Source organism: Phaethon lepturus, unplaced genomic scaffold (genome assembly GCF_000687285.1).
Source record: "Phaethon lepturus isolate BGI_N335 unplaced genomic scaffold, ASM68728v1 scaffold7864, whole genome shotgun sequence".
Taxonomy (NCBI): domain Eukaryota; kingdom Metazoa; phylum Chordata; class Aves; order Phaethontiformes; family Phaethontidae; genus Phaethon; species Phaethon lepturus.
In genome coordinates this window covers 11,121-34,752 of record NW_010535383.1, presented here as the reverse complement: position 1 = coordinate 34,752, position 23,632 = coordinate 11,121, and the positions used below count along the sequence as shown (strand labels likewise).

At 38.1% G+C, this 23,632-nt stretch overlaps 1 protein-coding gene across 1 annotated transcript in view; it reads left to right on the top strand.

The window, feature by feature from the left end:
* The window catches only part of GOSR1 (golgi SNAP receptor complex member 1), a gene marked incomplete at its 5' end in the record, with an annotated part of 29,854 nt that extends 6,828 nt beyond the window's left edge, over nucleotides 1-23,026 (top strand). Inside the window, 3 exons of the mRNA XM_010285790.1 lie at nucleotides 12,608-12,637; nucleotides 21,496-21,578; nucleotides 22,902-23,026. Coding sequence (XP_010284092.1) covers nucleotides 12,608-12,637; nucleotides 21,496-21,578; nucleotides 22,902-23,026 — 238 coding nt within the window. The remainder of the gene's footprint in view (nucleotides 1-12,607; nucleotides 12,638-21,495; nucleotides 21,579-22,901) is intronic.
* Nucleotides 23,027-23,632: the final 606 nt, after the last annotated feature.

Sequence of the window (23,632 nt, the reverse complement as noted above, 5' to 3'; positions counted from 1 at the left end):
TGCTGTGCATTAGGCCGTGAGGATCATGCATCCATTCAGATTCACTTTCCCTGGGTGGGGCTGGCTGCTGCGCCAGTGCCGCTGGCACAAGGGTGTTGTGCGCTTTCGCGTTAGGGTCACGGTGCTGCCGGGGCAGCCCTCGGGCTGAGGGCGCGCGGGGCTCTGCACTGCCGCACCCCGGTTCTGGAAGGGTTAGAGAAAACAGCGTGTTCTTCTCTCCTTGACTGAAAGCGTTGCTGCTGATTCAATTCATTTTATAAACCAGCTGATGCTGAATTTTACTGGGAAAGGGGATTTGTCTAGAGATTTTATTGACTGTGGATAGGAGGCATAAAGTTTCTAACTCAGTTTTCTGCTTCATTTCTATCCAGATAATTAGAAGATAGTTTTATATACCTTTGGAAAGAAAAACAATAATACCTAACCTTTTTAATAAAAATTTTTAACACCTGTTAATTAAAATGAGGCTGGAAGACAGGTCTTGTTGGATATTGATTCCTTGTTAGTATTTTTACCTAATACCTCAGATCTTTTCGCGTGTCAGATGCTTAAGGAAATACCAAATCTAGCATGGTTATGTTGGCGGTTGATTTTTGAATGCTTGTTTTCTCAGGTCTGTGCCATTCAGTAAAGGTATTTGTCTCATCTTTTCTGTTTGTATGCTTTTTGCCAGGGAGGTAAGCAAGTAATCTTTTTTCTTGTAATACTGGTTTCCACCTAAAGAAAACAATTTTGATGAATAGATCTAGCTTAGCATTTTAAAAAACAGCTCTGAAATGTGCTGCCTCAGAGGAAATAGTCCTGTTAACTTAGTGTTTGCCCTGCGATATTCTGCAGTTATTGATGAGTTATAGTCTAAGTCAGCAAAGAAGGAACTAATGTGTTTGATTACATTTGCAATATTGCGTGTGTATGCGAGTGAAAATTTCCCTTGTGTTAGTACTTGCATTGTATGTGAATACTATCATACCAGGTGATACTGATGAACTCGTGTAAAAATTGATGAAGACTTCCAAGTTTTAGATAGAAATTACAAATTTTATTATCTATGATGAATTACTTATAAAACTAGATGAAGGCTAGACCACCATTTGCTGTAGCAGATTTGTTCTGTCATTGTAGGGCCACTATATGACTATTGCTTTATTGCTCAGCTCCAGTGCTTAAAAATTAGACATTTGTCCTTTTCCAGAAGAAGTGGCTGGTGGTGAAGCAGGTGCCTGTGCTGGTGCAGATACCATGAGCTGTGTTTTTCATTGTTGTCAGATGACTGCATGTTTCTGGTGGGCGTTGCTATACAGGCTCTCAGTCTATCCAGCAAAAAAATTTGCAGCTTAAAGTATCAGGTGTAAGTGATACAGGTAAATAGGATGAACCTGCTCAAATTGTTCAGGCTACCTAAGGGCATAAAACACCCCTGTCTGCCTTAAAATGGTTACCACTGGAAACAGAGGGTAGGGGTGCCAGAGCAGGTGGGTGAGGAGAAAAGGAGGAATGCAAACGAATCAGAGGGATGTGCTCTGCATGCGAAAGAGAAAAAAGGAATGAGAGAAGTGAGCAGAAGAAATAACGGGAATCTGCAGCAGTTGCATAATGGTGCTATTAATAATACATACCTGATTCATGGAGCTGATTAGGAAAAATTAATGTTTGTGGAGTACATCATATATGTGAAGTACTCCAAAGTAATAATATTGTTATTACTATTGCATTTCATTTTTCAGCAGAACTATTTCAAATTTCCTGTTGTTGTTTGGGCAGCAATGACCACATTCAGTAGAGAATAATCACCAGGAAACTGCTTTCAAACTTTGTTCGTAATACAGTCCAGATCTTAATAGGGGGAGTGACTTGTTGACCATTTTTTCCTCTAAATATTCAAGTTTCTTACAAATTTTCACTTCAGTACTGATTTGCATGGAGAAGTCAGCTTAATGAGATGCTGAGACACCTTACAGGGTTTTTTATTATAGATACAGTGATCTTTTGGGGAAAAGCTACCAGTTTTCTACTTTAATTTAATTTCCTTTTCTTTGTTTTCCCTGTTCTCTGCTCTGTACGCCCTGATTTCCATTCACTATACTGTTGCTGCTCAGGTTCCCGTGGATTTCAGTGGACCTTCAGTATTGGATTAAAACCAGAGAACTGCTGTTGTCTCCCCTTCCATCCCCTCCCTCCCTTTCCCTCGCCCCCAGTTGCCAGGGGACGCACAGATGCCTGGGCAGTTACTGTTCCAGCTGACACATAGTTCACTACTCCATCTTCTTCATCTTCTCTTGGAAAGAAAAAGACTGTAGGAAAAACAGCTAATTCACCAATTCCTTTTTCCTTCCCAAGGTGGTTGGGGAAGCAGCAGGGAGGGAAGAGTGTGATGAGCTTCTTCCCGGGGTGCCTGCTCTACAGCCTCAGAACTGCTGAGCTCCACTTTAGTCAGGCCCAAAAAGGGTGGGGTTTTTTTTAACTGCAAAACTTGCCTCTAAATTAAACTTATTTTATGTTCATGTCAAAGCAGAATGTGGTGTTCTTGTTGCTCCATTCTCTTAATTTTAATACAGATTTTAACTGAAGCAGCCCTTGATAATGAGTAATTTTCTTTGCTTTATAGCAGTTACAAAAAAACAGAACAGATCTGCTATCAAAGGACAATCCATGCTATCCATGGCTATCCATGGCCTTGGTTTGGACTGTTTGCCAAGAAGCACTGAACACTGTGTAATTTGGCTGCAGACTTGCTGTGCGGTAGTAATGGAAGGCTGCAGCACTTTGTCTATTGAACTGGAAGGAAGATACAGTGCAGGAGAGATTGAGGAATCTGGGTTAAAGTGTTTCTCTGCTGGCCGCTAATTGCAAGAGCTCTGGCAATGGTGTGTCACTGTTTTTCCAAATACCATTGACTTGTTTTCATTGTTTCTAGAATAAGGTAATTACCTTACTGACTGACTTGAATATCCATAATACAGACTTTTTGGGTAGGGCTATATGCTCTGTCTGAGCGGCTGCACAAATAAAATCGTTTTCAAGGAAGGGATTTGAGTAAAGGAGGATTTTCAGTATTGCAAAAGCTTACTTAAAGATGCACAATGACTTGTACTGTAATCCTGTTTCAGAATACGATTCTCCTTTTTTTCTTTTTGCTCTGTCTCCTATTGCTGCAGAGTTTTCTCAATTGCAGTTAACACATCAGTGATTCCTCCCTTTAACCTTATATCTGCATGGAACTGAATGGGTTTTATTTCCAAGCCTGCTGGCAGAACCTCTGTCTCTTGAAGATTCATGGCAGAATGACACAAGGCCACTTCATAAGTGGCTGGATTGGCTTCCCCTGTAACAGTCCTAGACTGAGCATGAGACTTGGGCATATCATATATTTAACTACAATACCAGACTGAGCACAACTTACCTATTTCCTTATTTTCATAGTAAATATTCCTCAATGAGGGATATGGTTCATGCCTTCTGGAAAAATGAAACTTCACTGCTTACTATGTGACTGTAATTATATGGCTGTATGAGCAAGTTATTGAAGTAGTTTAATGAGAATTTGGGGAGGTTCAAAGCTTGCAGGCAATGAAGGAAGATGCTCTCCTGGGTATCGTTATTATTTATAAATAACTGAATAAAAGAACATAAAAATCAGCCAAGCACTTCAGGATTTAAGAGAGGGTTTCCCTCTGAAAAGAGCTTGAGCTTCATTAGAGTAAAATCAACTAGTGCTTTTCATTTTCCTGTGCTGTATTTAGGACTTAAAAAAACCCCACAAACCTACCCCAAAACACTAAACCAAAGATTAGATTTGTCTCACAAGGTTTATTTGCATGCTTTCCTTATAGTTGGATTGCTTTATAGAACTACTGTAATCAATAATTTCCCTGATGTTCATGACTGCTGTGATATTTTTATACTTCAATATGTCTCAAATGAATTATATTTGAAGGGGGCAGGCAACCAACAAACCCAGTACAGGCATGCACAAAACCCAGTTTGGGGACTTCCTTTGTAACTTCCACTAGAAAATTGAATTCTAGGTGACAAAGGGTGCAATCATGCAGGTGTTAGCATTAAGAACCTCAAACTCACTGCTTTTCATCTGTATAAAATGTGAAGGCTTATGCATGCACTTCCATGTGCCCCCAGGAAAGGGGCTACAGAAACTATCCTAGGTCTGTTTGAATGTCTGCAGAAACTAAAGAACAAACCCTCATAACACAGTGTGAAAGATTACCCGAGTATATGGCGGGAAAAGGGTGCTTGGGACTAAAACTCTGCTCTGGTTCTCGGTTCTGGGCTTTACCTTAGAAACAACGCTATGCCCTTGATTTGTGGAGAGGGAGGGATATAAAACCACACTTCAAACTTCAGAGCTCTGTTTGCTTCTGAAGTTTCTTGCTCGATTCAGAAATAAACAAGTCAGTGATGCATGTTTTATTTGTTTTTAGCTTTCCTTTCAACACTGTCTCTTAACTAGGACAGCTTCCCCCCCGCCCCAAGGTCTGTATTGAAATTAGGGCTTTGACAAGTACTGCAATCCTTCTTACATGGGTTGGTCTGAAAAGTAGGTGCATCTCTTGAGCAGAATCAACAATTTTTGAGCCTTATAGAATTTCTCTTGTGGAATCTGAGAACCGCTTATTATTCTAATGTGGCATGTTATTTTTTTTGTCAGCGTGGCTGTGTATTTCTTTTTTCTTTAAGGCCAAAAGTGGCTGCTCATTATTTGCTATTGGAACCTCCAGTAAAAACAAGCTGTTAAATTTAATTTGATGTGTATGGATATGTTAAATAGTGATTATTTCAATTTTTTTTTCAAACAGAGTGTAACTCTGGAAAGTTATCATATTACTGTATAAATGTCATTCTTGAGTTTTTAATTTGAACCTCTGTACCAATGCATCAGAATGAGCTTCTCCTTGTTCTTGGCTGCTGTATGGTAACCTATGCAGATCTCTCCATGTGCTGCTTTAGCAGTGGTTTGGTGAAAGGCTTTGACTCCCATCTGCTGAGGATACTTTCTATCCAATCCATGCTGGTAAGCAGAACTAGGTCGAAATTCCCCCTAAAACATGCCTATTTTAGCCTGATAATACAGTTTTGCTTAGAACCTTTCAAGGACCTTAGTTTTGTTGTCAAGTGAAAGATGCAGAGTGCTTTCCTCTCGCTTGAGAGACTTGTTTATATTGAGTATAGTTGCACTTCTGGAAGAATGCAGCTTGTTCAGTCCTAGATAAAAAGACAAGCCTAAGAACACAGTGAAATTGGGTCAGAAGAAAAATGTTGAGATCTTCATCCATTAATGAATTGCATCCTGAATTTGGGTTGCAGATGGTGTAAATGTAGTGTGCACTTTAAATTTTGAACCACAGGTGTTCATTATATTGCATAGTTAACTATGCAATTTTAAGAATCACTTTCTGAAACTTAATGAACAGGCAGGTGGATAGTTTTAACATTAGGTACTTCAGCCAAGTCCTGGATGAAAGCCATATAGCTTTCTGCATCTACCAAACAAACCTTCAAAACCACAGCAGGTGAAAATGCAGTTAGGAAGCAGAGTACATTTCTATCAATGTGTATTTTAGGGTTTTGTACTAAATTAAAATTGGGTTGTCATCCTAGGGGTAACTTTCACTTCATTTCTGTGTTAGCTTCACTGGAAATTAAAGAGATATTAATTACAAAGTTGTTTATATGATGGGGCTGTTCTGGAAGACTTTCCCCCTTGGAATTCCTCTTTTCTTGGTTACTTAGGAATGTGTGAGTAGCAGAACAATTTTTTTAGCTTTGCCTAGCTTTAGTAAAAAACCACTGAGCTAGAAAAGTGGCACAGTATTTTTTGTTACAGTACAGATTGTAAACAGCTTGTGTTTCTTGCAATTTGTGCATCTAGCCTGTGTGTGCCCAACAAATAAGTAATGACAGGTTATCCTGGTAGAGCTCATTTTTTGGTAGATCAGTGTTGGATACTGAAGGCTGTTCCTGCTCATATACACTTATAAGTGTTGATTGGTTTTGAGGGTTTTTTCCTTTTAGTTAAAGGTATAATTAAACTAGAGGAAATCATGAAAACAGCACTCCCACTGAATGCTAGTTCTGCACGCAGCATGTAAAATTTGAGGAAATGCCGATATAGTCCATTAGTAAGTTACTGGAATTGTTCTGACAGTTGTGGTTACTGATAATGACTTACAGTAAGGCCTGCCCCTCTCAGTTCATTTAACTTTGTTCCTATGGGTAATATGGAGCAATTATATGGGAGGGTCAATCTCTCCAGGAAGGTTCACAACCGTGAATAGAGAGCCTCTAGAAACCTCATGATGTGGCCGGTGGTGCCGTCCTGGCATTGGTTTTGTGCTTACTAATAGGCAACCAGCTGCTGCGCTTCATTTAGACGATAGGAGCTGTTTTCATTTTAAGTTTTTAACTGTGTTCTTTGGGTAAACTGTATACTGCGGACTATTGAGAAGGCTCTTATTTCCATATAGATTTGCTTTAAAGGAAGAAGTATTGCTGTTGCTCACCCTCTTGGGACTCTCAAACATCAGGCACTCTCCTCAGTAGTCTATGTGCCAAAGAGCTTTCTTGGCTAACTCCTCTTTTTGCAGAAACATGTCTTTCACTCTGTTGATAATTCCCAGACAAGTCCATGGGGTTCAGCAGAGGTGCAGACTGTACCCTTTGGAAATCCAGGAGAAACAACCTGTTGGTGTCCTCGGACCTGTGAAGGTCAATCGCTGGGTTTCCCTGCAAAGAGAAAGCGTCCCTTGATATTTGCTTGCATCCATTAAATTGTTCTTTAAATGGAATTAGAACAACTAATCTTTGTATTGGTTATGGTGCATGTGTAGATGTTTACAGATGTTAGACAGCTACAAAAAAAGTACTTATGTTAGCTTATCCTAAGTGCAAATTGCTGGAATTGATAACCTGTGGAGGTATTTACTTAGTGATGTAGCTAGGAGTCCAATTTTCAGTGAATTTTTCATCATAGAATTGCAAGTTGGAAGGAGTAGGTTTCACCACCACCGGTTTATTTTCCTGGAAATCCTTTGGCAGATTCTTCCCGACGGTGAAAAGCGTGCCTCTTGCATGTTTTTTCTCCTATACAACATACATGTGAACCATCTGGAAAGAAATTCAACACCAAATAATGTTGGTTAATTCCTGCTTAGAGCAGTGGATTATGTTCCAGTGCCTTTCAATTCTAGATGTAACAAATCGCTTGCATTGAATAAAAGCAACGTGATGTTGTGATTTTTTTTTTTCTTTTCCAATTTTGCAACTATTCCTCATTCTTATTGAAAGTGATTACTGAGTGTCAGACTCCCCAGTACAATGATCTGCAGAAACAAGTTTACTGACATGTTTAGAGTTCATAGGTGTGATGTTAATGTATTGCTGCTTTGGAGTGAATCTATACACTGCCTTAACGCTCATGTTTGCGTTGTTTTTATGTTTGATTGTTGTAGGCTTTTATTTCATTTTGCCTGCTGCAGCAGAAAGTATGAAAACATTGTATCTCCTTAGTATCTAGATTTACACTTTAATGAACTTGTAAAGGGAACCCACAAAAGATAGCAGTTTGTGTCGGTATTTGAACCTTTCTGAGCTCTCAGAATGGTTTCTGTGGGCAAACTTCATCCCTGAAAATGCCCATTTTACCTCACATCTTTGGTTTTGGCCAGCTAACTTTTCTTATGCTGGAAATGTAAGATGTATGCTTCATCGTCAAATATATTCCTTTTCCTCCCTGTGCTGTTGCATGCTGTGCATTCACAGCAGATGCTACTTCTCTTCCCCAAAAACACAGGATCAAATTTTGTGTTGTCTGCACAGTCCTCTCTTTATAAATTATCTCTCTTTGGGTGTTTTATACCCTCAGTATGTTTGTCTAACCATGCTCTTGTATTGGGTCTCAGTCAATGAGAAGGCTTCTACACCAATTTTTTTCTTCATTAGCGACTGTGGGAGACTGTCCAAACTAGCTAAGCAGCACCAGTGCAATTCACTCTTTCTTTGACACTAATCGAATCAAGCATGAGATGAGTCTTATAAAATCTGTAGTATCTTGTTTGTTATCACAGGAGGAAAATGTGTTCTGCTTTACATTTTTCTAGTTAAATGCTTTTTTTAAAGAGCTTAATGATCTTTGGAATTTTTTACATTATGAGTTGGAGCTAGGGTTTTTGGGGGGTTTGTGTGCACAGTGCTTCTTTCACTTGTGAGTTAGGAATGATTATTATGTTGGAAATAACTGTATAAGTTGCTTCATCATAATCTGTATAATTGTATTAGAATATGAAGTATGTTTTGCAATGTTTCCATTACTGGAAGCTCCACCTTGCCTGGTGACCCAGGACTGTGGAAATATGAAAGATTTAGTGCGGGCATTTTGAGAGAGCTGAGACTAGTGATTAATCTTGCAGTTAGAGAAAGAACAAAGTAAAATTATTATTTCTGTCATTATTCTTTATGAAAGTAAGAAAAGAGTTATCAAGTGCTATATTAGTTTATTATACAGGGGCTTTCCCTAACCCTTTTAAATTATTCTTCATTATAATATCACCCTTAATTTTATCTGAAGGGTTTAAAGTGCACTGTGAAATGAGAAGTGCTTGTAGTGGGTATCTAGCTAGTAAGTCAGCAGCAAAATCTATGGATATGGGAGAAACCCAGTCCTCAGCTAAGTGATCATCTGTATTACTGAATTTTAGCTACTGGTGTAGAGATTTGCTTAAAAAACCCAAAGAACAAAAAATGCATTCCTTAGTTGTAAAAGCTTGATGTGATGGGTAAGGCTTCTTTTCTATCCTAGAGGCATACCTAATTTAATTTTTCCTTTGGATGAATTTACCTGTCTGCATATTTAAATTCCAAACTGCACAATCTTTTCTGAAGACAGCAGTGGCACAGAGGCCCGATTATTTCATGTGCATGACTGCTACTGTTGGACTTGTGCCATTTATTACAGTAGGTGATTGCCTCAGCATCTTTAAGCATTTCTTTCATAGAGTAAATACAGCCATTTTTAAATGGCTTTGTCAAAGTGCCATCTGTCTCGACAGGTGAAAATGTATAGCTTATTGAAGCTGATGGCAAATCAGGTTAATATTACCCAGAACCATCACTTGCTTGCTTGGATGTTCATAAGGTAATGTCCACTGGATTTGTCGTCTTTGCTTGGAGAGCAGAACAAAGTCAAGAGATTTGTTAAGAGCCTCTTTTTGTAGTGTTTTGAATGCGTAATTTAAGCAAACTTACCTCTTTCAATTTTGTTGGGTTTTATTCTGTCAAACAGTTGAAATGAATATTTTTCGTAATTGTGAGAACAACTTCTATTTGTGTTAAACAGGTTGTTAATAGTCAGAGATCTGCAAACTTCCCTTGGGTCTCTGGGCCCCGTTGCACTGTGTGTTCCTGATCTTCCTAAGATCTGACTGTTACTATCTATGGTTGTGAACTGTACATGATGAAACAACTGCTTGCTTCTGTTTGGGTATCGCTGTAAGTGAACGTTACGATCTCTATTTGCCAAGAACTTTGAAAGACTTTAAGAGATGCTCTATGAGCACATGTTATTGCCTTCAGAAAAGCCTCTAGCACCTGCTTAAACTGAACTTTTGCAGGAGGTACTAAACTTAACGCCACTCTGACCGACTCTGATATGCAGATTTTTACCGTAAAATGTCCCTGTGTACACTGCCCTTACAAAAATTTCAGTGACTGTCATTGCCATTTTCTGCTGAAGTTTGTTCTGGAGGCTTACAGAGACGTTTTTGGAAATCCTCTTGGGGCCATTAAAAGATGATGCTCCTTGGGGTGGGAAGAACATACTGGAAGTTGTGTTTAGTAAACCTGTATGCTTCCCAGATATTTATTTAAAGACTATAAGAGTTAGTTCAGTCTGCTCTTACCTATACATCAGTCGTTCTGAAGAAAATTCATATGCATCTCATCCTTTTAAATAGTTGGGATGACCTCCCTGTAAGTTGAGAAACATTGATCTTGTGATTTCAGCTGCCCCTTAAATGCCTTGTGTTGGCATTTGCATCCAATGTCCGTGTTTGTTGGTATTGAGAACTGTTTATTACTGGGTTTATACAGTTTTAACTTCCGCCTGTCATCATTTCACAGGTAGCTACATTTCCAGGGTTTTTCTTTTTTAATGTGTGTATACATACATATATAAAAAATAATGCAATATAATATAATTCAATATGAAGCTTTTAAATACTTTCTGTATTTAATCTCTGATGAAGTAATAAAACTGCGTAACTACAGCTTTCTCTAACATAAAAAGCGGTGAGTGAATCTGCTGCAAATGGGCAAGCCTTATTTTTTGTGCTTTGAAAAACTTGGAGAACATCCTAGTTCACTTAAGGTCTCCAAATGTGCTCAACTTCCCTGTCATCTCAAGTTCATCAACATGAAAATACTATAATTTCATCAATTAAATGGACAGACAGCTGATAATGCTGGTGATGATTTTTCCAGGGTAGGTTTTTTTTTTTAATAGGACTGTTCTAGCAACGTTTTGTTCCACAGAATTTTTATAAGTCTGACGTATGTCCAGCTAGGCATCTAATACTTTTTGGTTGTTAATAAATTTTTTAGATCTAAAAAAAAAAATTTTTTTTTAAAATTGTGCATTCTTCTGCACCATTCTTGCTTTTCAGACTGTTTTCTGATGTTTTTGCAGTTTATTCTTATTATGCACTGCCCACATAATACACTTGTGTGTTAGAGACTACCTATGTGTGAAAGACACATTCGCAGTTGAATTTTGCATCTTTAAGAATCAGCGATTACAGAAATCTTCAATGCACCGCTTTTCTGCTTGCCTTGGGGACATTATCAGATGCTGTGAGACTTGAGGCTGCTTACATTACTTTGTGTACATAACTATGGTGTTTTACTTCTCTGTGCCAGTGGTAATAAATACCACACAGTGAATGCAAATGGTTTTATTTGATTAAGCTGATGTATTTGCAACTGATGCCAGTCTTTGGAGCGTGGCTTTGTTTTGGGAGCAGCAAGAGGTGTTCCAGTTGCGGTGTTTTCAGTGTTTGCTGCCCCAGTTGAGTCCCTCTCAACTTAAAATCGGGCAAAATATTTTTAGTGCTCTGTGTGCTGTCTCCATATTTCAAGGCCTGGACTAGACTGAAATAGCAACCTTCATATTTTCACTCCTCTTCACAGACAAATAAGGACATTCTGTTAGCATCTCCCCCCTCTGAGCAGTTTACACGCGCACGCGCTGCCCAGCGTGCTCCTTCGCCGTGCCTCCAGCTGGAGGTGTGGGGGGATCTCCAGAATTTCTGTGGGTAGAAGAAAAGTTCCAAATCGGGCAGCTCCGGCTGAGTCAGAGGCAGAGCTGTGCTGCGCCGGAGGCTGTTGATACCTTCCCATCCTGAGGTGGCAAAACACTTGGAAGAAGGAGGGTGGAAGATGAGGACGGTCATGCCCTTTCAGTGTCTTTTCATCCTTTTAGGTTGGCAGCAATAAATTCTGCTTTAATACTGGAGGGAATTTCCAGTACAACATAAAACTTCTTTCAGTCAGATTGATTTCTTTCTTAAATTGCAAGCTCACATTTTTTCTGGTTATTCTACAAGAGTTTGCGTAAATCTGTGGGGTAAATGTGGGGTAAATGGAGCAATTGTAGGGATGCATCATTGTTTCTGCAATATGGGGAGTAGGGATGCAGTCACCTATTCTACGTTAGTGTTACGTTTGAGATATAGATTGCTGTAACAAGGTATGTTTTTCTTGGCCATAAAACAGTGATTAAAGACCTGTCTATAACAAGTTGAGTACAGAAAAAGAAAAATTGCTCAAGTCTTCTGAGGATCTTGTTTGTCATCTTAATCTCATACATCCTTTTAAAAAAAGGAAATGTTCTCTCTGCTGTATTTTAGGCTGGCCCTTTCCCAGAGACGCTACATAGGAACTTGGTTAATGTGTGGCAGTGAGGGGGAAGGGGAATGTCTTATCAAGGTCTTTCTCTTGCAGATGGTGTGTATTCTGGTTCCCATAAGCATCACGTAATTCTCATCCAACTGGTATTACTATAGAAAGAACCTGCCTCGTTAACCACCATTAAACAGTGTTTGGTAAACTAGCTCTGAAGGGTGTTTTGAAGTGTTGTTACCTGGAACTGAGCCTCAACTTTTATTTTTAATTGCTTTTTTTGAGGTGTGGGCAGGAATGATCAGGGTTAACGAGAAAAAAATTTCCTTCTCTAATATTACTTTCTGAACTGTCCTGGGCACCTGGTACACATCAGGCTCAGTTAACATTAATTAGCTGTGAATCATGGAGCCCATTCCACTTTTTCTGTCTCCTTGGTACTTCATGTGTTCTCTTGAGCATCTGCTCTTGCATACAGTTAGGAAGTGCTGCTCTGGGGAGCACTGCATGCATCTTCTCCAAAGACTTTCATTATATCTACTAAGTCTGTATAGTAGCAAAAAGTAACAGCATACTGAAATAAGACATTCTAAGGGCAAATTTGTTAAGGTTTGTATTATGGCAATCATTGATTTAATAATCTAAAATAATACTTAGAACTTGTTACTTTTTTTAACTTCATATTTTTTCTTGTGGCTTTCAGCTCAGATCGACTGATAGAAGAAACAATAAGGTAGGAATGAACTTACTAATTTCATTATTTTCTGTACAATCAGTGTTTATATCGAATTGTGTCCAAAGATATCGGTCATTTTATTTATACAATAACTGCATTGTTTACAACTCATAGGCAGCATTACAATGAAATGGTGCTGGCTTGGTTTTTTTTCCCCTATTCAATATTGACATAATAGTGTTGCTTAACTATTTTATTAATTCTAATTTAGAAAATTTGGGTTTCTGTTGAAAGGTGAATAGCCCGTACAATAACAAAGGGAATGATAGAGCAGAGTGAATCTCAGGTGGAGCTGTTGAGGGCTATTCCAGTAGTCAAGCTGTTTCTTCTCATAGTGACACTCTTCTACAACATGATTTTGTAGATGTTGTAGATTGTACAACACATCATTCAATGTGTTCAGCACCCTAGTATGCAGCTGATACAGGTAAGGGCTTTTACCACAAGGGTTTGAGAGGTTATTGCTGTTGTATAGTTATTTATCTTTTGGGTTTTTATGTGGTTCAAATACTTGAATGATACCTTCTCAAACTGATCTAGAAATTTTAGAATTGTAGCATGATAAATTACTTTTATCATCTGTGCCCTTCCCAATCTTCCATTGAACTCTGGGATTTTGCAAACCAATAATTCAGAGTGCCTGACTTAATGGTTTTAAATTTTAGATTATTGCTTTTAAAAAAAAAAAAAAAAGGAAGAAAGCAAGCAAGATAGGCTTTCAGATAATGCATGTACTGGCATAAGTGATCAAGAAGAGTAATTAGAGGTGCAGGAAGGCTCTATGTCCATTAAGGGCTGGCTAGCTTAAGTACATACACTGGGCTCAGTATAATTAACGTGGTGGAAGAATGTGTTAAACCACATTAATGTGCAGTGATGAACCAGAATTGGTCAGTATAATGATGTCTGAAAATGTGGGTATAATCTCACCACAGCCTCATAAAGATATTTGCCAAACTTAGCACAGTTACTGTTAATTTGTTTTACTTTGGGTTCTAGTCCTTTCCTGATTAAAAGTCCTCTCGTTTATTGCCATGCTTGTAGACCTACTCTTCTGTCTCATAAAAATGCTCATCATTTGTTGAATCTCTTATTTGCTGCCACTCCAGTAACTAGAGCACTAAACAGCATATGGTGATTTATTAAGCTTAATATCCTGTAAAATGACTTGTATTTTATCATTTGAGCTCTTTGCCCAGCCTCTTGATTATGTGTCATCAGCGAAGCTGAGAGTATGTCTATGTGTGATAAGTGAAGCTCTGTGTCGATGTGCCTGTGCGAGGGAACATAACTGTGGCAGACCGGAGCTCAGAACTGGGCAACTACTTGAATATTCACCCAGGTTCCTCCATGGGTTTTGAGCACACTCAGAGGCTCCATGATGTCATCAGTAGGTGCCCTGGCTGGTTTAAAACTGCTTTGAGTTTCATTTGCATGAGCTGCAGTCCCATGCTTGACTACAAATGGGCTGTCTCCACAGTGACCGCTTCTTACACAATAATCCCTACCCCACGGCTTGCTTCAGAACTCCTTGGTGCTGTTTACTGAAACCATTCCTTCTGCTAATAAATTAACTTTGATTTTTTTAAGAGGCTGGATTTCAGTACTCCGTGTTGCACCATTTATTATCTGTAGTAAATGAACTTCTTGTGGTAGTTGTTGCCAAAAATGTTCTACATTTCTTTTTGTAGAAAAAGAGGTTGGCTAGTAACTACATTGACCAGGAAATGTAATTTCATTTATATCAACTTAATTCAATTCTGACTCTGTTGAAACCAGGGTGAATTTTTTGTTTTACTCTTTTTCTTGTCATCCCCAGTAATTGCAAGTATTCAGGTATGATATTGATTTGTGGTAAGCCCTGCTGCATTTTAAGTGATTTTACCAGATAGAAGTTTACCCAACTTCTGACTATCAATTGCTTTATCTATTGTAAACCAAGTAAAGGAGGGAATTGTGCAGGGGAGGATGTTTGAGTGCAGATCGTTGAGTGAAATGTGATATAATTAGCTTAGTCTGGCTACTAATACTGCTCTGTCTTCAAGGTTTACATCTGCTGTAGTTCATTACTCATTATTTGGGTGTAATTCAGGAAGTTAAGAAATCACATTTTATTTTTTTAGGAGTTGTTATTAAGCCATGATTCTAAACACTGGACAGCATTTTTCTGTGCGTGCAGAGAGTTTTGTTGACAAGCTGCATACACCCCATTCCCAGGGACTCTGCAGTTAGCACTAATTGGGAAACCCTTGCTCCAACTTTGTGTAGAGAAGAGACCAAAGAAGTGCGGAGCCTGACTCTTCCTGCGTGTGGTTCCTCCACGGGAGCTGACATATGTGCAAAAGAATTTCTGGGTACCTAAGCTGAAATGATTCAGTAACTGAAGTGATGAGCAGGGCTGTCATTCCAGATGTTTTGTTAGTATTAAACTTTTAATAAGTTTTAAAATTAATTACGTGATGTGAGTTCTTACTGGAACATATTTCTTTCCAGAAAGGAGTGGGATGTGATGCTTTGTACCGCAGTTCTTTTGGAACAGTGCTCACTGCTCTTGGCCGTATTTAAATACAAGCATAGATTTTGCTTAATAAGTTTGGTGTTCTCGGGTTTTAATTTTCAAACTTTATCACTTCTCCAAAAAATCAACGATTTATTTCTTGTTTTCCAACAATTTATATTTTTGGGTTGGCTCAGTTTGAATTTTTTTTATAGTTTTGCACATACAGTGTGACAAGTTCTTAGGATTTTATTGTAATACTGTTTCTGAGGCCTTATTCAAGCTGATTTGGCAGTGTTTGTGTACTAACAGATTGGACTACTCCACTTCCACTCTGAAGCCATACCAAAACCATAGATTTCATTAAAAAAGAAAAATAATCTCCTTATATATTAGGGGTATTTCTTTAGGTAATAATTAGGATTTAATAAAAGGGAAAAATTCACTTGCGTTGAATCTTGACTTTACAAAATGGAAAGGCATGAATTAGGTTTGGAGTCTTAGCTCGTTTCAGTAGAGCCTTGACGGAGTGTCTAGACAAAATCGCTTGCATTTCGGGGGAAACATTCCTTTTGTTTTCATCTTGGGCTTCATCAAAAGATAGAATAATCTTTAAAGTAACTTGAAATACTGTGTGTGTCTACATATGCATATATATACACGTGTATATTTATAGATATGAATATATATGTATATGGTGATATAATAAGAATTTTTACCGATTTAAAACTAGAGCTTCCATTTCTATGCAGAGTCACAGAGGCCATTCCCTTAATCACAGACACTGTCATGAATTTAAATGCACAAGTATGATTCATGGAGTACAAAATGAAGCAGAAGTTCCAGTAATACGTTAATTATTTGGGTTTTTTTTTAAAAAACATGTCCCTTTAGAGCTTTGTTTTAGTTCTTCATCAGTGTAGATTTGACTGAGCTGTCTCAATGGATGAAGCAAGGAGTTGACTTTTTGGTACGTTTCACTTGATAATACACTGTATGTATATGGCTGCTTATGTGAGGTGAAAATACCCGACAGCTTAAAGATTTGTCTAAGTAAAAACATTTTGCTTCCAAGTCAAGCAGCATTAAAAGTATATTTCTGCATGTTAGACTAGTTTGACTGTGATAATGGCTGGAAGTGTTTATTACTCTGTACTTTTTCATGACAGTGAAAACTGCAAACTCTGTACAAATATCGATTGTTTTACATTTGAAGACAAATTTGGTTGCTCGCGTACCCACAGCACTACTGAACATTCAAGGATAAACGTGAAATGTAAATGAAAATTTGAGGAAATACGGCTGCCGGCACAGGAATTTGAGATACTCTTGCTGATTTGTGGAAGAGATGGGTGGGCTCTTTGTGACTCTGACCTTGGGCTTACCTACAAGAGATTTCTGCAGTAGTGCAGCAGTCTTTAATGTTGTACTTCAGCAGTGCTTTAATATTAAATATAGAGACCAAAATACCATCTGGTTTTAGAAACTTGGTTTACGCCCAACTGTAGTAGTTCGAGCCAGTGCAGCACTGAGAATAGTTCATGCTAGTTTCCAAATGAAACGTTAAATCGGGGTCATCTTGATTCCAGTAAGAAGCATTTAATCTGTTATTGTAAATGTCGTGTAGAAGTTTCAAAACATAGGAAAGAGGTATTTTTGATCTGAGGACATAAATGGGGCCCATATTGTGAATGGGAAGAATATGATTAATTTTTTTTTTAAATGCATTTGTCAGTGGAGAAATGGCAACCGTATGTCAGTGAGCATATGTTAGGGGTGGGAAGGAAACCAAAACTGTCTAATGAAGGATATGAGGAAGCTGCGATACTTAGGACTGTACAAGACTAATCAGTGGACTAGTCCCCAGGAGCTGTGTGTTTTCTGGTAGTGCTTAATTTAATAGTCTCATTTACAGATAAAAAGGCTTAGGTAAACCAGCTCATCTTTTGAATCATGAAGAACAGTGCTTTTTACCTGAATTTTGGCTTGTTAATGGTAGCTAGGATCCAGTTAAACTCTTGTTCATGGATAATTACATTTAGATGGACAATTACATTTCATTACTAGACCATATCATATTAAAAGTGCTAATCACTAAAATGATATTTTTCTTCAGAGCTCTTCAGTAAAACCTGAAAAAAATTCGCCCATTGAGCGAATTTTTTTCAAAATACTGGGTAAAAGAAATGAAGAAGGTTCCAATCTTGTAATATGTAAACTTAAACAGTTACATCCTGCCTTTTTGTAAGAAATGGACAGTTTCACTCCTCGGATGTTAAAGCAGGAACCTTGTGCTCCATGATAATCTATAATAATTATTTCCAAAGGCATTTTGGAAGTGTCTCAGGAATACTTTATATCCTGGCAATCATCTTGTACTTTCACTTCTGTAAATTAAGGGATGCCTTAATGAGTCATTGGATGCATCTTATGAAAACATGTGGCTTAATTCAGGAGTGCTTTGAGAAATGCTGTATTAAAACTTCATCTGGACAAGTATCAAGTCAGTGTGGGGGTGTAGGGTAAGAAGCTGTAGGTTACTGAGCTTTCCTGTGTACAGCTAAGAAATCTTTTTTTCCAACTTGGTTCCTAGTAATTCAAAATTTCCTGAGTGCTCTTCTCATTAGCAAATGTATGTTTTTGCGAGCTTGTGGCTCTTTACTTTAGCAAACTAAAATACCTCTGTATGCTGAGTTGTAAATGTATATAATCTGTCAAATGTCATATCTTCTCATGTATGATACAGTATTTATATTTACTGTTCTGATTTTGTAGTCCCTTTTTCAGCCCTTGATGGTAACTTCTTTTTCTGTAGCGATACACAGCTGTTTATTCTCTGTTCAGAATTTCTGCTAACACCTTCTTTTAGACGCTTTTCTTTGTAGACTCATGCACTATTGGGGTAGGCAGTGATGCTATTATTTTTCTTCTTCTCCTCCAATCTAATTTTCACTTTATTTTCTTGTAGTTTTAGTCCTGAGAAGAGTCTCCCATGTAATCCAATAAATCGGATGCGTTTATGAGTTAGATGAGTTAGTATGTCCACAGAACCAAGCACACACAATGTGCTGAGTGGCAGTACTACACAGTCAAAGAGGAGAAGCTTTGTAGACTTTCTTTTGCTCTTTTTGCAGAAACAAAGAGCATTGGTTAATGGATTCTGGCAACCCCTTTATAAACACCAAGGAGGTGACTGCAAGCCATGTTTCTTCCAGTTAACCATTATTTTCATTTATACTTTGTGCTTATTTGGCGCTTCAAAAGTATAAAAGAAAAATTGCCAAATAACTTACTGCAAATAAAAAATGCTTGAAGTTTTTTCTTAGTTCTGCCCTGAAACTTCCATTTTTTAATTTTTTATTTAAAATCTAATACTTCAAAACTTAGGATTTAAATGTTAAATCTGTTCTAATAGAGCTGTTATTTGCAAATGTCAAGGTTTTGCCAACGTGTTATCAAACTGTTTATATTCTCTTTATGACTGATAAACTCCCAATTTCCTTACGTATGTCCAAGTTTAGAGAATGCTAATATAACCTTAAAATAATGTATCGATCTGTCTTGTCAATGCATATTGTTCTATTTTTAAAAATTTGCTGTATAGAGCTTTTGGAAGAGTCTTTTCTGTGACCTGAAAGCTACGAGATCCATAGGCTGGCCCTTCTGTCACCTATGTCTGACATGTCTGTGTGATGACCTTGTCTTGCTTTTCAAGGTATTCTGCTACTGTTAGAAACAAAATCATACCTCTTACAGCACTTGGGCTTTGGCTTGGTGGGCTCACAGTTTTTATGAGCAAAATCAGAGTTGGAAAAGGCAGCCTCCACCTGAAGAGTTGGTATCGGATTTTTTTCCTTTTTTTTTTCCTTTCTTTTTTTTTTTTCCTTGAAGTTCGCCTGGCACATTATAGGAAAGCTAAGATACTGTGTCAAGGGCTACTTGAGATGGAGTAGGCAGATAGAATGGAAGGGAGCCCAAAGGAACTCACTGCTCCAGAAATACTTTAGAGATCATTGATCCAGGCTGTTTTCTTCTTTAAGATGTTTGTGAACTGTGATACTGACCTTTCGTTGTAAGTCTTGAAGGACAATTGTTAGGCTTGTTTTTGCCAGCCGTTCGTGTGATACTGGCTGTAGTGTCCTAGTAGGGAAGCCAGTGGTACATCAGATGATCCAGAGCTGCTCATTCCAAATGTTGTTTTGTTCAGAGGGAAACTTGGAACAGAAGTTATCGAATGGTCTTTGTTATAAAAATGTCAGGAATGCCAGTTCTGTTTTTAATAAGTGTACAAATATAATTTGTGTCTGTGACTTTTCCTGCCAGATTTACCAGGAAAGATACACTAAGGTGGATAAAGGTCCCTTTTTTTTTTCTTTTTTTTTTTTTTTTTTTTAAAATCACCTTCAAGTACTGAAATGCCAGGTCAACCTAAGTACTCCTCCAGTATTAGTATCTGGACAAATGATGTTTCAACACTTCAACTGTTACAGAAAGATAAGGCCAAAGCCCTGAAACCCAGATGAATTCAGTACAAAACAGTGCTTGAGAACCAGATGTATTGAGCAAGTGCATTCAGAGAGTTCAGCAGTAAATATTAAGGCTGTGTGTAAAATGCAATGTCTAGCTCATGTTGCAGAACCTGAGAATAATGTTAGGCTTGCGCTGTGTGTTGCAGTGCTTTGTACCTGCCCTCCTTAGAAACAATGCTCACGTTAGCTGTGGTTTTTGTATTGTGTTTGTATACAGACGCTGAGTGTGAGCAACCATAAAATGCTCTTGAAAATTTGCGTATTTGTATTGTGTAAAAGAAGCATTTTGTATTTTCCGATCTGTTTGCTCTCCTCTGAAATTACAGCTTTAGTTCCCTTTTCTCATATTTATATCTGTTGTATTGTGTTGTTCCACTTAACTTTTATTCTTCCAGAACACTTTCCCTCCTTATTTAAGGCTCACAAACTTGTCCAAGAATTTGTTTTAGTCATTGTTATTCATGTAGATGTAGTCAACAGCAATATAGGTGTCATGTTCTGAGTTATTATCCAGCCATGTTGTATTTATGTCGTACTTCGTTTATTTTTGCAACGCATGCCAGCCAAGGGGAGCAGTATTTGTCATACTGCTCCTTCTTAAGCACCATATCTCCAGAGCCTAAACTTTTATATACTGTGTCTCCAGATGTAAATGACTCTGTGCGGTTTGTCTCAACAAAGCTATTGCATTTGAAGTAGCTCCATGAAATACTACCTGGGCCTCCAAGTATTAGCCCACCCTTTAATTTTCCATCCTATAACTCTGTTTTACAAGATGAAGAGATGTTAGCTCAGTAGTTCTTAAAAATCTTCATTTAAATGTCTTATGTTTAAGAGCGCAGTTGCTTCTTTCCAACTACCAGAATGGATTAAATTTGAAATGGGAAATTCTGTTTTGTATTCACCTGTATTGTGTCTTTATATTTGGATAGAGTACCTACAGCGGGACCGTGTATTAGTAAAGAAACAGAGTATGAAAACTTAATGTCCATGGATGATATTCTTAAATAGGACTAAAGCTCAAAAACATATTTTATCTGTGCTGTGATGGAAGCAGCATTTGATATGATTGCATTACACACCAGCTCCCTCAACTCCCGCTTATGTACAACAGTCGGGTGGGGCTTGCTGGGAAGGGATGTTAATGCAGGAGAAGCCAAGCTTTGCCCACTTATCTGGCGTCAGAGGGCAGTGTTAATCCTGAGTCAAAGTAGATCTCAATGCTTTGTTGTGTTTAAATGTTTTCAAAGACCTGGTGACTGTATGTCCCAGCTTGATTGTCCAGGAACCTTCTGTATAAAGCTCCGTGAGTTGTGTTGGGTCTCAAACACCACTTCCATCTCCTCTCAACCAGCATATTTGCTTTGAAAATTGATTTTTTAATTGTGAGTCAGCTCTTACTTGCTTGATATTTCTGTAGCCATCATATTCTGATGGCAGACAAGAAATTTCATACGGTCTCTAGAGTGAAAGTAAGTATGGGGCTTCTCTTTAAACAAACTTCTAAATTTAAAACTTAATGCCAGAAGAGTACCTTTAGGTTTGCTTATAATGTAGTACCATTTTTTGTTGGGACTGGCAGAAGATATGCCAAAACTTTGCCTGTTTCAAGAAGTCACAGTGTTTTCAATTGTTAATGGCTTATATAAAAAGAGAAATCCTTTAAGTGTAAAGGATAGAGATTAATGGAAAAAATGTGGTTTCATTCATATTGCTTCACCTCATTCATTGTTCTCTAAAGAAGTGTTGCCTGCTTGCCTTCCTCTTGTTTTAGCTGTAGATTATTCTTAGCACCATCAACTTGATCCACTCTTTTCTTCTTTCTCCAGCATTGCCATGGCAACTAAAGAAAATATGACTTCGCAGAGAGGAATGTTGAAGTCAATACAAAGCAAGATGAATACCTTGGCTAGTATCCTTTCCTAAAACTATGTTCCCAGTGGATAAGAAGAGGTATTAGTACAATTTTTTACTCTGTCATTTGGAGATCAAAATGCTTTGCAATGTCAATGGCTGTATAACCTGAAGTAGTATTATCATTAGTGAAAAACAGACCTTTTTTTTAACCAGTCTCACTTCATAATCTGACTGAAGCATCTTAATGGTGAATGTGGTGAAAAAGGTGTTTTTACTCAAATTTGAATACTGCGTATAAACCAACGTAGCTTAATTTTCAGGTAGAGATCTGCAGCGGCATTTTATGGCCTTCCCTGTTACATGTTTTCATAAAAGTATAATTTCATTTTACTTCTTGCATTTTGCTTTCAAGACTGTCCAGAGCTGAAGCTTGCCATACACTGCTTCTTGTTATGGTTTACAGCTAAGAGTATTCATGACCTGAGTATCCTATTGTCTGTCACAGTCTTGTAGATGTTAAGATTTTGGTTTGTTGGTTTCTCCTCATATTCTGTGCTTATGGCTAAAGAATGTGACTGTGAAGTCATGCATGTTTGTTGTTTTCCCACTTATTCCTTCCTTTCTGTCATAAGGGCCCAAAGAACAGCATTAGCATCATTTGATTAGACAGATTACATCCTGAAGAGATGTATCTTGGTAGCCCATAAATTTCATTAGAGATCTTAGCAACTGGCAAGAACAAAAAAAAATTCAATAAGCTTTGGCCTTAAAAGATTCTTGGTTCCAAAGACATGAAGCTCTGAAACTTATTATCTTGTTGGCAATTGTATTTTGTACATTAAAAGATAGATTTACATCTTTATTATTTTACAGTAGGAGGAGTTCTTCCTTGTGTGCTATACTTGAACAGTGTGTAGTCATGCAACGTGTGTCATTTTCTCAGTCAAACGCCTTTAGTTGTTCCCTTCGCCAGTAACAGAATTCCATTAAATAAACTCTACAGGTGTTTTATATAACTGTCCCATTTATTTTTTTCATTCTCCTTTAAACACAATTATTAAATGTAACTAAGCCTCACATATTGGAGATTAAAATATATCAAATGCTGTTAATTTAGGTGATCAGGTGATTAATTCTGTGTAAATGTGAACTCTGAGCTGTTCTGTTCTCTCTTTTCTCTGATTGTCTGTTATTAGTAAAGTACAGTTGTAATCCTGCTAACAATCCATCAGGTTTTTAACTGCACCTGCTTTTTCCAACCTTTTTTGGGGGAGTAGTTCTGCATTTCTTGCAGTATTGGGATTTCCACACAGAGAATTTGGGGCTTGTTATTGAAGATAGTGTTTGCTAATATGACCTTGACTCCGACTCCTTAAAGATCGGTTTCCAGCAGTGAACAGCCTGATTCAAAGGATCAACCTTCGGAAACGACGAGATTCTTTCATCTTGGGTGGCGTTATTGGCATCTGTACCATCTTACTGCTGCTGTATGCTTTTCATTGATGGATGTTCCCCCATGGACTCTGCTAAACTCATCGCCACCATCCCTCCCCCTCAGCCAAGGAAAAGTGAGTGGGGAATGCGACAGACTTCGAACAGCCTGCTCCTTAAGGGCTGGGAGTATCAGCATGATGTCCAGAGCTTATGACGGTAGACTGCGACACTGGGTTTGGGTTGAAGCTGCAGTGTTTCTCCTTCCCTGCCATACATCTTCCTTTGGTTAAATTTGGTGGGATTTGTTTGTCTTTAATTCCCTTTCTCACTGCGAGGTAAGTAAATACGGGACGCTTACCAGAACCTGTAGAACAGTTTCTGTGCTTAGCAGCGCTGGGGACATCTGTTGTTGGCTGGTGAGTGGAAAAAGATTGTTAGGCTTGCCTTGGGTGGAAGCTCTGCAGGAAGCCAGTTTCCCCTGTAGGCCAAGCGCAGTACTGAACACTTCTGCCCTGTGAGAATACTATTGCAGCTTTAAGCCGTCAGGTTGCTTTACTACTAAATACGTGTTCTGTAATTCTTTTTAACTCATGGTTGAGATACTAGTTATTTCTGCATAATTTGTGCTGTGAAAACTCTGCTTCACACGAGTTCCTTAATGTTAAAAAAGGATTG